The 14,900-nt window shown below is 29.7% G+C and overlaps 4 protein-coding genes across 4 annotated transcripts; 2 read left to right on the forward strand and 2 right to left on the reverse strand.

Annotated features, from left to right (window-relative positions):
- Positions 1-1,267: 1,267 nt before the first annotated feature.
- PGO_011340 (hypothetical protein, conserved) lies at positions 1,268-3,007 on the reverse strand (the record flags this gene model as incomplete). The annotated part of the gene is made up of 1 exon (XM_028685774.1): positions 1,268-3,007. The coding sequence occupies one exon, from the start codon at positions 3,005-3,007 to the stop codon at positions 1,268-1,270; it is 1,740 nt and encodes a 579-aa protein (XP_028541575.1).
- Positions 3,008-5,835: 2,828 nt separating this feature from the next.
- PGO_011350 (hypothetical protein, conserved) lies at positions 5,836-7,742 on the forward strand (the record flags this gene model as incomplete). The annotated part of the gene is made up of 7 exons (XM_028685775.1): positions 5,836-5,963; positions 6,116-6,237; positions 6,495-6,561; positions 6,724-6,785; positions 6,924-7,063; positions 7,222-7,296; positions 7,605-7,742. The coding sequence occupies 7 exons, from the start codon at positions 5,836-5,838 to the stop codon at positions 7,740-7,742; spliced, it is 732 nt and encodes a 243-aa protein (XP_028541576.1).
- A 2,667-nt stretch (positions 7,743-10,409) lies between these two features.
- Positions 10,410-11,807, forward strand: PGO_011360 (GTPase-activating protein; the record flags this gene model as incomplete). Its single annotated transcript, XM_028685776.1, has 1 exon — positions 10,410-11,807. One exon carries the CDS (start codon positions 10,410-10,412, stop codon positions 11,805-11,807), a length of 1,398 nt encoding a protein of 465 aa, XP_028541577.1.
- Positions 11,808-12,856: 1,049 nt separating this feature from the next.
- Positions 12,857-13,717, reverse strand: PGO_011370 (peptidyl-prolyl cis-trans isomerase; the record flags this gene model as incomplete). The annotated part of the gene is made up of 1 exon (XM_028685777.1): positions 12,857-13,717. One exon carries the CDS (start codon positions 13,715-13,717, stop codon positions 12,857-12,859), a length of 861 nt encoding a protein of 286 aa, XP_028541578.1.
- Positions 13,718-14,900: the final 1,183 nt, after the last annotated feature.

The raw sequence follows: 14,900 nt of genomic DNA on the forward strand, positions 1-14,900 counted from the left end.
TACATGGGAATCATCTGAATAACCTCACCATGATGGACACCCATTTCATCCTCTTTTTTTTTGAAATTTCATAATGATGAAAAAAATGTACCCCCTTTCCCTCTCTTATTCCATTTACTTTTTATGCCATAATTCATGTCTCAAAATTGCGTATGTGTGTAACATGTACAACTGTTTGCTTGCAGTTTTGTTCTGTTTTTTTACAGAATGATAAGACAAAGGTAACAATATAACTGTCATTAATTTTTTTTCATGCATTAAATTGATTTTTCTAGCATGAAACTTTAAAACGTTTATACATTTACTATGTGAATGGAATAAAGAGAAAAATATTATTTATTACAAACTAGAAAACACTAATCATGAGTTATATCATGTAATTCTTTTAAAAAGGCATTTTTAAAATAAACTTGAATTTGCTTTCTCATCATATGGGGTATTTAAAATTACGCCTAGTACAGTAATATGATATGGGAGTTCAGTTTTAATTATGAATTTTTATGTAGATTGATGTGCTTAGTAAACCTTATAACATTTTTAAATGTGCTGAAATTATTTAATAGAACAGTTTTAAGTGCAACTGTTTTAAATGTTAAATGTTAATTAACCGTAGTTCTACGTTCCCAATTACTTGGAAAAACTAATGTATGAAAAAAGAAAAAAATATCTTTTGTCCGATAAATCCTTTCCCAATTTTGTAAAAACATAACAAAAAATAAGTAAAATTTTGCAAAGTCTAGATATACAATTTTTTTTTTTTTTTTGGCAGATAAATATAAATTCGTGTATGCTAGAAAAGGTTGTCAACTTACTCCTTAAAAAAAAAAAAAAAATGCACACTTCTGTACATGTTGTGTAGGAATATATACATGCATACTCTTCTTATTGATGTATGAATTTACAATTTGAAAAATACAAATTCGTGCGAAATTAAACAATTGTGGTGTTAAGTTCACAAAATGACAAATGGTGGTTTACGTGAGTTCGAAGCGATTATGTTAAAACAAATTGTTCTAATGATCACTTAAAAAAAATAAAAAAAAAAAAAAAAAAAACGATGAGACAAAAACACACAAAAGAGAAGTTTCCCAAACTCTTCTTTCCCCCCACCCAAAAAAAAAATGTCCCTCCGCACCCCTTTAAACAAGCAGCAATTATCATGTATATACACGAATGTGTATGTAAAATAAATTGAAAGTAACAAAGTTGCTATGTTTTAAAAAAGAAAATTTGGGGCATTACCTCTTCTTTTTAAGAGATGATTATTTTACTCCCTATGGAGTTCAAATAATTCATTCAATGAGACAAACTTTTCGACAGTTAATAAATTATCCTTCACATTTTTACCATTAATTCTTTTAACGATAATTTTATCATGAACTAAACTAAGAACAACTTCTGTTTTTCCGAAAGTGTAAACTCCTCTTCTGCTTTTCTTCCAATTTATTTGACTATTATGTGTGTTATGCCAATCTTTTAATTTTTTATCGATTGGATCAGAACTATTGACAATATATAACTTTTTGGGTTTTCCTAAACGTATATTAATATATGTTTTCGAGTTTTTAAAAGAAGTAGATGGTTCAAGATTCTTTAAGGAAATATTAGTATGTTCTCTTTTTTTTTGTAGTAATTGGATTTTTTTGGATGGTGAAGAGGAAGCCTTTTTAGGGTGTTTTTTGTTTTCTTCATTTACATTTTGATTACACCTTCCTTGTATACCATCTTCTCCATTTCCATTTCCTCCCACTTTTTCTAATCCATTCAATGCACCATTAACCCTCACTCCTTTACGAATTATCTTTTTATTTGCACTTTTCAATTGATCCTCATTTAATGTTAAGTAGTACCCACGTTCATTATGTTCATAGTGTGCATTATAGTCATTGTTGTCATTATGTTTATTATCCCCATTATATTCATTATTACGGTGGGGGTCATTCGTCGTAAATTCTTTGCCCTTGTCTAAAAACGTAAAATTATTGGTATCGTGATAAAATTCATTAAAAAATGAGTCATACTTATTATTTTCTGCATCATGTTCGCAGTAATTTTCCTCTCTTGAGTTTTCATTTTTTCCAAAACTGAAATCACTTTCTATGTCTTTATTTCCATTCCGGTAGCTGTTATTGCTAACCATGTTTCCAATGTCACTGCTTCCTCTACTGACGTCCCCATTATTGTTATTATTACTGGACAACAAAGATGAAGAGATAATTTTCTGATAATCTGGAGTGGAATTAACAATGCCTTGAGAAGAACTATCTAGCAATAATTTCAACTGTTTTGCTTCTTGCTCTAAAATATCTTTATCTTTATTAGGTACAACTGTAACTGTTAAGTTCTTAGGTTTATCCTCGGGAACTAGATAAGATGGCAATCCATACATGTTTTTTCCTTCATTATTTAATTGCAGGGGTAAAAACTTACTAGATGGTTGAATTTGTTTCGGTGAAAAATTGGGGGGCTGGAAAAATGGAGATACAGATGCAGATGCCAAAGGGAATGGATTACTTCCTTGATTGCCTTTTTTTATGCTGCCGTTAATATTTTTGTTTAATGGTTGAATATATGTGCCTATGATTTCAGGTAGCCCTAATTCGTAAAGATGTTTTGTATTCTTGTGCTGTTGTTGCTGTAGATGTAGCTGCTGCTTCTGCTGGTGCAGTTCAGACAAGTTTGCCTTTTCTAAGGCATTCCTATTATGCTTTAACATGGCATTGGTTTCTTTGCACAAAGTTTCCAAATTTAAAGATGGCTTTACGGGTTTCGGCATGATATGCTGGATATTTTTGTTCAGGTCTAACATTTCCAAATGGCTAGAATCTAAATATTCATACCTATTATTTTTGGGACTTTCATGAGGTTCATTTATTTTTCCTTTTATATATAAGCTTGTTCCACATTCCTTTTTTTGATCATTTGTTTTACTTATTCGGGTAACTGTGCCTTTGGGGAACATTAAGTGACTACCCCCTGTGTAGTTCATTTGATGCACAGACTTCATATCTGTATGAATTTTGTTTGCTTCTACAGTTTGTGTGTTTGCTCTTCTTAAGGTACTTCTCACTTTAATATGCCTTCGTATGTATAGTTTTTTTTTTTTTTTTTTTTTTAAAAGTAATAACAATGTGTATGCACGAATGTATATGTAAGAATGTACATGTGTGATAATGCGTTCAATTTGTGTATGTATATGTGCGTATATGCTCTGCCTCCTTTTTGTGCCTTGGAATTTAGTCTGGAATACAATTTTTTCCGTGCCTGAATTCTTTTGGAGCACTGCTATGCTATTTTTGAGAAAAAAAAATATTTAAATTGCTAAATGTTTTCAAAGTTAATGCTTACTCGCTCCTATTTTAATTAAATTTAATTATGCCGCAAGGTGTAATAAAAAAAGAGGTAACAAAAATATATGGGGTTGGGACATAACTTCAAAATAGAAATAAAAAGGGGAAAGGAAAAAATATGTTAAAGTACGCCATACGGCAAATTAAGGACAAAAACAAGAATTCATGAAACTCACTGAAATTGTGCGTTTATACTTATTTATATATACGCAGACAAACTGTTTTTGTGTAGAACAAATGGCAAATAAACTTTTTGGTGTCTTATCCCCTGTAGCATGTTTCAGCGTCTTTTTAAAAAAAAAAAAAAAAAAAGAATCATTCATGCAACATTTTTTAAATCTTTTTTAAGACTTATTTTTTCAATTGTTTTAACAGGAGCGCAAATATGTAAGTGAATGTGCATGCTTATGTGCACCTTGTATATATTGCGAAAGGGAATATTTGATAGGAATTTACTTCCACTTAACGTGCATATAAAAAAAAAAAAAAAAAAGGAGGTAATAAGTGTAAGTGAATGTTGTAGAAATATTTTGCACTTTCAAAAATTGCACACACAATTGTAAAAAAAAAAAAATATATATATATATATATACATGCACATAATACACTTTTTTATAGAAAACTTTTACAATTTAAACGCTCGCACACTAAAATGGCAACATCTTTTACCACTTTTCAGACATGTGTTCATATAATATTCGCATGTGCTCCCATGTGTGTTTTCCCTGTTTTTCTTTTTTGTAAAACGCACAAGTTAGAACTTAACAGTTAAGCATATTACATAGAGTTATTGTTAACAGGCATTAGGAAAAAATATTGTGATAATAGCTTTTTTTTTTTTTTTTTCTGTTAGCATTCTAACATGCAAAAAGCTTTTCCATTTTCCATTTTCTTTTTTTATTTTAACAAACGATGAGCTGAATAAAAATTTTCCTTACAGTTCATATGGTGTGGTATATTACATGAGCATGACATATTTTTCCCAAAAATGTTATGAACGAGTCATGTTATTTTTGAAAAAAAAAAAAAAAAAGTGCTCATATCTTGGCATGCATAATGCATACACATTTGTGTGTTTGCTTGGTTGTCTTTGTCACAACTTTGAGTTAGAGATGTTGTATAAACCTTTAGCTGTGGAAAAAATTACAATGATAATGAAATTTTACAAATTAAGCTTCCAAAGGAGTAAAGGAAAAAAAAAAAAAAAAAAATGAATAAACAAAAATATAAAAAATAAAACAAAGTTTTAAAAAGTATACAATGGAATGAAAAGTGTAGAAAAAGGGGCTTGCAAAATATATGTACATTTTGTTATTGCCCAACGAAATGAATAACTTTATTTTTCTGAATTTTCGAATAAATCACATGAAAAAAAATTAAATTTGAAGATTATTCTGTGTAAATCACATTGTGTGTGTAATGATTGAGAAATTTTTTCTAAAATCACGTTTTTTTTTTTTTGTTTTTTTTTCTAACTATTGTAATCAGTAAAGTGCTATAGTTACATATGAAACTACATGTAACACATGTGTTTTTTGTTTTTCGTTCATCTCATATTTTCCTTTGTTTTTATATTTTAATAAATGTACTTGTAGAACTTTGAAAAAAATTGTTAAATCGATGTTATCAGAGAAGAGGACATAGCCATACATGGGTTGTGCTACTTTTTACATTAATTTTTTTTTCTGTGTACCTGATCAATAATTACCATCGTAATATTCATTGGACTCATGTATGAAATCTTATTTACCCTTATGAATGAGAAATCTCATAAGATTTTTATACAGTTTTTACATTCTTCGTCCTTGCCAAGAAAAATATAAAATGTGTTTTTAAAATTTAGAATGTTATGTTTAACCTTTTTTCTTTCTTTCTTTTTTTTTTTTTTTTTGCGCAAAAATGCTCTTTTTTCTGACACAGGTCCAAACTTGGTACATTTTCTTTTCCTAATTTTTTTTTAAAGGAATGTTTTATTTTTAGCATGATATAAGGTGTTAAATACATTTTTTTGCCCTTTATACTTTTAAAACATTTTTTTTTTATTATTAAGTCATTTTTATTTTTAATGTTTCAATGCATGACCAGTGAAATTCTTTTACTAATGTTCTGTGGATTAAATGGAATAACACGTTTGCATTTCGTGAAAATGTTAGCTTAAGGATTAGTGTCCATTTTATGTAGTATTATCTAGATGTATCTGCATGTATACATGCACATATTTATATTTTTTTATAGATACGTGAGTTTGTATATACATATAGATACATACATAAGTATCATCATTACCATAAAATTTACATTTATTGGCACGAGCATTAGGAAATAATAATGGGAAGAATATAAGAAAAAAAAATATGGTACAGTAAAAGAAATAGAAGCTGGTGTATTTGGCATAAATGTATACTTTAATATTTACAGTAAGGAAAAAGCAAAGAAAGTCTTTTTTTTTTTTTTTTTTTTATTCCCCATTTTATTTTGTGATACTATGGGGAATATCATAAATCGGTTTATTTTTAATTACCCAGTTGATGGAAGCTATGAAAAATTTCACTTAGATTTTATTTTTATTGAAACGGAAAATGGGGGTAAAATTGCAGCATATTTTATAAATAGGTATATAAACGATTTGATAATTAAACTTGGTTATGTATTACTACAACGTGTATATGTCTTTTTTTTTTTTTTTTTTTTTTTCTTTTCTTTTTTTGAGCCTATCATCAAATATAAACATTTAATAACTTGATGTTCCTTATTCTCCTTTTTAGAGGTGCCCCATTAACTATTTTATTTTGCCATGGAAATGGTGAGAACATTTACATGTTATATGATTACTTTTGCGAGACATCAAAAATATGGAATGTTAATGTGTTCTTATATGATTATCCCGGTAGGCCAAAGAAAAAGAACATGCTAAATTCGTTAAAAATGTGAAATTTTGTTCTCGGTGTGTTGAAATGTTTCCTTGGCTTGTTCATTTTTACCTTCAGTGTTCTTAGGTTTTCACATTTTTATTATATTTATATGCTTATTTTTACCATTACTTGTATTTTTCTTTCTTACCGTAACTGTTGATTTTTTTTTTTTTTTTTTTTTTTTTTTCCATTTTCTTTTTTTATAAAAAAAAAAAAAAAAAAAAAAAAAAAGGATATGGAGAGAGCACTGGAATGCCAACCGAAAAAAATATGTACCTAAGTGGAAATGTGGCATATGAGTAAGGAATTTTTTTTTTTTTTTTTCCTTCCTAAGGCATGTAATTTTGAGTCCTACTTATGAAGGCCTTTTTGTTTCATTCGTTTGATTTGCTGTATTCGCTTCATTTGCTGTATTCGCTTCATTTGCTGCATTCGTTTCATTCGTTCCATTTTTCTGGTAGCTATATGGTGAATAAGTTAAACATAAAACCAGACAATATTGTCTTATACGGGAAATCCATAGGTTTGCAACAAAAGCAGTGTGAATAAATGCTTTTTGTTTCTTACATTATACATGGCATTGTGTACAGAAGAATAAAAAAAAAACGAAGACAAAGTACACTACTAAAATGAAAATGCGTATTTTTATTTCACTTTTCAGGTTCGTGTGCTGCGATCGAAATAGCCATTATGAAGAAGGTAAAAGGTATAATTTTGCAGAGTGCTTTAATGTCCCTACTGAATATATGTTTTAAAACGCGATTTGTCCTTCCATTCGATTCCTTTTGTAACATAAAGAAGGTACTACAACTTGTCTTATCATAAAGTGGTGCATGCAAGCATCGTCATAACAGAAAGATGTATACATATGTTTATATACGATGAGGAATATTATAAAACGAATGGTTTTATAATATCAAAATGGTATTTTTTTTTATTATTTTTTTTTTGTGTGTTAGATCGGCATGATTCCCTGCTTTGTATTTTTCATCCATGGCACCGATGACAAAATAGTTCCCTTTTATCATGGATTGGTAAAAATAGAAAAAATGGAAAAATAATGCAAAATGGAATATGTAACTAATCCGATTTTTTAGACCTTCAAAGAGCTGCATAACCTATCCGTTAAGATAGGCACTTTTGTGGACTTTGTTTTGTTGCAAACGTGAAAGTTGTCATGATTAACTTATTTTGTTTAATCGAATATTTTATGGCCTTATTTATTTTGCTACAAACATGAAACCATCTCTTAATGCCCACTTTACGTGCGTATTGAAAGCATATAAAGTACACATTTTTTTTTTTTTTTTTTTTTTTCTCCCATGGGTTTGCATTCTCAAAGAGTCTCTATGAAAAGTGTAAACTGAAAGTTCACCCGTACTGGGTTATCGGTGGCAAGCATAATGATATCGAATTAATTGATAATATAAAATTCAATAAAAGCATCAAGTGTTTTTTAAAATTTCTCAGTAATTTGTAACACTTTTTTTTTTTTTTTGCGCTTTATTTTTATTTCTACTTTTTACCATTTTGTTTTATTTTATTCATTTTCTTGAAATCGAATATTTGTCGTTACGTGTTTATATATAGTACCTTATGAATGCATTTTTTCGTTACAAATCAAAGGGGCTCCCTTTTGTTCTTTGTCTGGATCCCCTTTTACAAACTATACATATGTATTATATGCCGGTTGTGCGGATTATATTTTATGTTCTTAATGTGTCTTGTTTATAAACTTAAGAACATATATATGCATATATATACCTTTTCGAAGGGTATATGTTAAAGCCAACTAGCAGTACACTTGGTGTGTAAATGAAAATTAAAATAAACCAACACACTGTGTATTATACTGTGGGTTAATATTAAAATTTCGCTATTCCCTTACCCGTATGCTGAAAGCGCAGGTGTGTGCACAAGGAGGATGTATTTTTTACATTTAAAATATAAGAAGGGTGATGCTGCCTCTGTCATCTGTTTTTGCAATCCGTTATTGCAGTCCATTTTTGCAGTCCATTTTTGCAACCCGTTATTGCAATTCATTTTTGTTTACATTAACAACCATTCTTTTTCTGCACATGGTCATACTATAGATGAGGTACATAAAAAAAAAAAAAAAAAAAAAAAAGTGGATAAAACCAAATTAAGTAAAGTTAGTACCTTTATAAATGACCAATCACTAGAGGAAAAATTTAATTAAATATTTTGTGATAAATAAACATAAGGAGAGAAAAACTGTGGGTTTACTCTTTTATCCCACTATTTATGGGTTAGGAAGATGGTACATGAAATTTATAAAATAGTACTTATGGGTTAAACAGAAGGTAAATGAAATTTATGAAATTGTATTTATGTGTCATGCTAATTGTATATAATGTATTAGTACTTTTTGCTATCTTTTTTTTTTTTTTTTTTTTTTTTTTTTTTTTCTGTGTTGTTCACAAAATTGCACGCACCTCCCCATTTATGTGAATGAAACTATGTATTAAATTTATTTACTTATTTATTTATTATTTTTTTTTTTTTAAAGGATGTATATATATAAATGTGCACAACATACGTAACAAAAACATACAATGAGCGACACTTTTAAATGGCACTGCTTTAATTGAACAAATGAGAGTGACAAAATTGTTACATATATAAAACTTATGAGGATTTGTGAACATTTTTTGACACCTGTAATTTATTCCGATTTAATCATTTTATATTTTATAACCTGAACAAGAGCAGAAAAAAAATTCTGTGTTTAAAATGTAAGAAAGCTTTTTTTTCAAAATCAGATTTGCATAAATGCATATTTAAATGTAACAAAATTCGAAGCCCTAAAAAGTGTGGTGCTTTTCCACTTTTCTGGTTTTAAGTACATCCATATTTAATTTAAGTGGTATGTAAGCTGGCGTAAGTATATTTTGAATACATAAAAGATTTACACTTATGCCTGTACTTAAATGTATACATAAACGTGTGCATAAACGTATACACATACACAAACTTATATATATATATATATACATATACACATGCACGAACTTATACATCAAGAAATACAAAAGTGATGAACATACTTATACCCCATTCATATGAAGCATTTTTATAGGTAAGAAATGTGCATATATATATATATATATATATATATTGTATGAGAAAATATACACACATACACGAATACTTATATATATATATGACTTTAACAGTCTTGCGTTCCTAGCATTGTTAAAAAGCAGAAAACGCTTGACACACTGAAATGTTCAAGACGGTTGAAGCATTGAAGCTGGTTCGGACGGAATACTATGAATGCACAATTTCCTATTATGTGTGATGAATGGCCTGTGACAATTTAACGATAACCAAAAAAACTGAAGAGAGAAAGAAACAAAATAAAAACAACATATATGTATCACTCCAATTTGTGCAAAGTTGAAGCTTTCAAAATAGACGAATCAATAAAAATAAGGAATTTATTTATAAAACATTTAAAACAGGGATCATACAGAAAACCTTAGGAAAAGGAGACGTGTTAAGTAAACATAACACAGAGAAATAAAAAAAAAAAAAAAAAAAAAAAAACCTTAAGAAATTATTAAAAAAAAAAAAAAAAAAAAAAAAAAAAAATCACCTGTTTTAATGAGAAGCATGCACTTATCCCACTTATCGTGTTTGTGTAACCCAGATGCATATGCTTAGAAGGTAAAAATATTTACATATGCACACATATAATCACATTCTCATATATGAACACATGCATATATCAATGTGGCTGTATAATTAATGGTCTATCAGACGAAATGGCAGAGAAGATATAATTTTTTTTTTTAACACCCACGAAGTGCTAAAACATATACATGTGTGCGAATGTGTGTAGGCAAATTTATGCAGAAATAGGGAAATAAATATGGGCAACATTTATCTGTAGCACAATTGTGAGTTTTTGTGCATAAGGGTGAAGCCATAGATGCGAAGTGGGTACATGTGTCCCGCACATGTACGTATTTGCTAACATAGGTATGTAGTACATATATATGTTTTTTTTTTTTTTTTTTTTTTTTTTTTTTTTTTTTTTGCCTGTACAGCTGTTCATTTTTGGATTTAATTAAAATTTGAATGTTCACGGCATAGTCACCGTTTTAATGCTATATACGCAAAAATGAAAAAGGATTTGATTAGCGAAATTTTGGTATATGAACAGGACGATAGGGGATATGTGTTGGATAGCTTAAAAGATAAAATATTTAAAACCATTTTGAGCAAAAATGAAAATAAAATATGTTTTGATTGTGGAAATAAAAATCCGAAATGGCTATCTCTGACATATGCGATATTTATTTGTCTGAACTGTTCAGGTAAACATAGACAATTGGGAACTCACATTTCATTTGTGCGTTCAACAGGAATGGATAAATTTACAGCAAAACAGTTGGTTAGAATATGTTTGGGAGGAAATTTTAAAGCAAATGAATTTCTAAAAAAGAATAAAGATGGTAGCATTATAGATTATTCATCACATAACTGTTTAAAATATAAAATGTATTTGGACAGCTTACTGGAGGAAACATTATTCACACATGGAAGGGAATGTCAAAATCGCACAAGTAGGTTTGATCCTCATGGTAGTAATACGAACCAGTTAAACAATTTACCCAGTGGAAAGAATAATCCTGAAATAGATTTAATTAATGATGATGTGAAAAAGATAGAGGAGGAAGGTCCAAGCGGACATATTCGAAATGATATGAACGAGTTTGGAAATACATTTCCAAATTGTAACAATGTTAACAGTAATAAGAAAACATGTGATATGAGTGGTAGGGCGATTCCAACACACTTTATCGATGAAAAAATGCTGTATAATAATTGCAATAAAAATTTTAAAGCAAAAAAAATTGACATCAATTTTGACGATACCATATTTGAACACAATGCAAAAGCTAACGCAGGTGAAGGTATGAACACACATCCTAGTGTGAACAAGAATACTTTTAAAACTTATGAAAGTTCAAGCGCTTTTAGTATGAATGATAATGGTTATGGAAATAATAATAGTGTGCAGAAAAACAATTGGAGTGAGAGTATTAGAATTATGCAAAGTGGAAGAGAAGATGAGATGAAGAAGAACCAATATGGAAAAGAAGGATATTATGCAGGTGATGGTGGTCATCACCATATTGCAGGAAATAATACCAACATTAGAGGTAGTAACATCATTAACAACAATCGGAATTGTAATAACTTTTTGAACACAACAAATGATTCTAAATTGAATAAATTTAAAGATTGTAAAAGTATATGTTCTGATCAATACTTTTATGACGAGAGGCACAAAGATGAAGAGGAGATAAAACCAAACGTTCATATAACAAATAGCATATCATCTGACCAATATTTTAATAGAAATGTTAGTAACAGAAAAGGGACTTGGAATCTGGATGAACAGACAATTCAAAATTTGCAGGGTCTCAAGGTGACTGCGAAGGAGGGTCTCTCGAATATTGTTGCTGCTGGCAATGAGGTCTTTTTGAAGGCCAAAGAGTGGTTCAACAATTAATATCCTTGCAAGTTTACAATTACGTTTACATGTAACGTTACATATACCTATCTGTACTTATCCGCATACCCATTATTTACCCGTGCTCAATTTTTTTTTTTTTTTTTTTTTTTAAATTTAATTTTTAAGGTAATACATGTACATATGCCGATGCAACAGAAAGAATGTGTAAAACCAGGAATACATGTTTTGCACTTTTCTTGCTTGTAGGTTTGTATCCCCCTTCCCTTTACTTCTCCGTTTTTTCATTTTCCTTGCCCATTTTCCCCCACCCTTTTTTCGTTTTTTTGTGCACCACCAAATCGATGCTTTGTGTGGTATTACATATCTGCATTGGTCTGTGTTTTTGTATATGTGTGATTATCACAAAACAACCATAGCTGAATTTTTACTGCTATATATATATATATATATATATTAAAAAAGTATTCGAAATTGCGTGTTTTTGAAACGACTGTGAGAAATGAGCAGCGTAAGGGGGGGGGGATGTACACAGCTGGGTACGCACATAGATACGTGCGACTACGAGGAAATTGTTCCAAGTCACTCAAAAAAAAAAAAAAAATTAAATAAAATAATAAAATAAATAAATGAACAAATAAATAAGTAAAATGCAGCAACGTGAAACAAAATAAAAAATAAGGAATAAGTGAAGGCTGACTATTTTAGGTTACATATGGGGATGTTTTCATTTTATCTGATTTGATTTTACTTTATTTTACTTTTTTTTTTTTGTTTATTTTTTTTTTCTTCTTCACTTTATGTTTTGTCCACCCACGCCCTGTAATGATCGCAACACTCGCAGTGATTCCCTTTCGTAAAGTGATCATATAGATTTCCTGATTTCACTACAGTAAATATGGGGACATCTTGATTTGATTTCCATTTTCTCTATGCAAAACGTTTTTGATGGGATGTAACTTTTCCCATTTAATGTGTTATTTTCCGTACACATAATCCTGCTGTACATATTTGGACGCTTTTTCACCATCATTTGCTTCTGCCACGTGGTCCCTTTTTTCGATCACTTTTTTCGCTCACTTTTTTTTTTACAGCTCACCACACTCTACAATATTGATTGGAATTTTTGGCTTATAAATGTAAGGTGTAACAGAAACGTTTTCTATTTTTTTTAGCAGAATCAAAGAATCGCTGTCTATGATTCTACCAAAAACGACATTCTTCCCATCGAGCCATTCACATTTTTTGGTAGTAATAAAAAACTGACATCCATTTGTGTTAGGTCCACTGTTAGCCATACTTAATAATCCTTCTTTGTCATGTTTTATGTCAAAATTTTCATCTTCAAAATTTTCCCCATAAATGCTTAAGCTTCCACTTCCATTATAGTTCACGAAATCCCCACCCTGTATCATAAACTCTTTTATTACTCTATGGAAAGTTGTGTTTTTATATCCAACTGGTAAGTTATTTATTTTATATTCTCCTGTACAGAACTGTCTGAAATTTTCACTTGTTTTTGGTACAATATTTTGAAATAATTCAAATTTAAATTTTCCTAAAAAATGGTTACCCAAATTTATATCCATAAATACAACAGGATTCGACCCGTTGGTTAGTAAGTTGGATAAATAATATGGTATTACAGTGTTTTCATCAGTCTCTTCCAGGATTAATTGATCAACCTTTTTGTTTTCACCTCCGTCCTTGTTTTTGCAGCGTTTGCTTTTGTTGCCCTCATTTTGACTTTCCCCCCCTCCGTTTATATTTTCTTCCCCATTTTGGTTTTCCCAGTTTTTATTCTCCCATTTTTTATTATCATCTCTTTTGCGTCCTTCATTTTTTCTTCTTTCTCTTTTGTTTTCGTCAACCTCACTATCCCTATCATCATCATTGCTCCTATCTCGATCGTATTTTCTTCCTCCCTTTTTATCTCTGCTTCCTCTCATTTTTTTTTTTTTTTTTTTTTTTTCTTATAAACGTATTTCTTTTACTTGGGAAGGAAAGATTATTATATTTACTTGCTATCTATTTATCTATAAATGTAACTAACTTTATGAGCTTTAAAATATTAAGCGTATATATTTTTGAAAAAAATTGATGAAATACTTTCCGATGTTTTTCATGCATACTCTGGTTAATTATTTCCCCCCTTTTTTTGGACATCGTTCCCCTTGATTTTTCCTATGCCTCTTCTTCGCCCTATTGAGTCGTTGTTTTGCTGACCGTTTTGCTGACCGTTTTGCTGATCGTTTTGCTGATCGTTTTGCTAGTTGTTAGCTTAACTCTTGCCCAACTTCTTGCCTAACTTCTTGCCCAACTTCTTGCCCAACTTCTTGCCCAACTTCTTGCCTAACTTCTTAGCTAACTTCTTGCCTAACCGTTTTTTTTTTTTTTTTTTTTTTTTTTTTTCCTACAATTGTTCACTACCGCTCTTTTGCAATTGACACGTGTTAAACAAAGCCAGCCGTATCATTTTTTATCTGACCATTTTGAAATGTCTCTAAGGACACTTACTTGTGTGAGAGAGAGGGATACATTGAAAAGGTGATAATAACATGATGATAAAAATAAAAAAAAAAAAAAAACTGTACGTTTTCATGTATACTGTTGCCTGCATTCGACAGGGGTCATCTTTTTCTTACTTAGCAAAATTGTAAAATATATATGTGCATTTCTCAGTTTTTTAAAATTGCAAAAAAAAAAAAAAAAAAAAAAAAAAGAATGGGACTTACATGACGATTTTTATCCGAAAAGGTGCAAACCCCATGATGATGCTGTATTTTTATGTCCCTGGGCAAGGGAAAATATTTGCAAGACTTCAAGTCAATCACGTGAAGTGCACACTTTTTATAATTTATATGTTCATGAATACATAAATAATATATAACGTTTCAATTTCTTTTTTTTTTTTTTTTTTTTTTTTTTAAAATATGCTTTTCCACTCTTAACAAGAGACACGTCATTTTTTCTTGTCACATGTTGTTCATGCCTGTGCAATGCTACACATGCATACACCAACAAAGGCAACACGAGATATGTCAACATGAAAAACGGCAACATTGTCAATACATGTTGTACAATATTCACATTTTGTAAATATTTCTTCTTTTTTTTTTTTTCGCATTTCCA

Source organism: Plasmodium gonderi (assembly GCF_002157705.1).
Source record: "Plasmodium gonderi DNA, contig: Chr01, whole genome shotgun sequence".
Lineage (NCBI taxonomy): Eukaryota > Apicomplexa > Aconoidasida > Haemosporida > Plasmodiidae > Plasmodium > Plasmodium gonderi.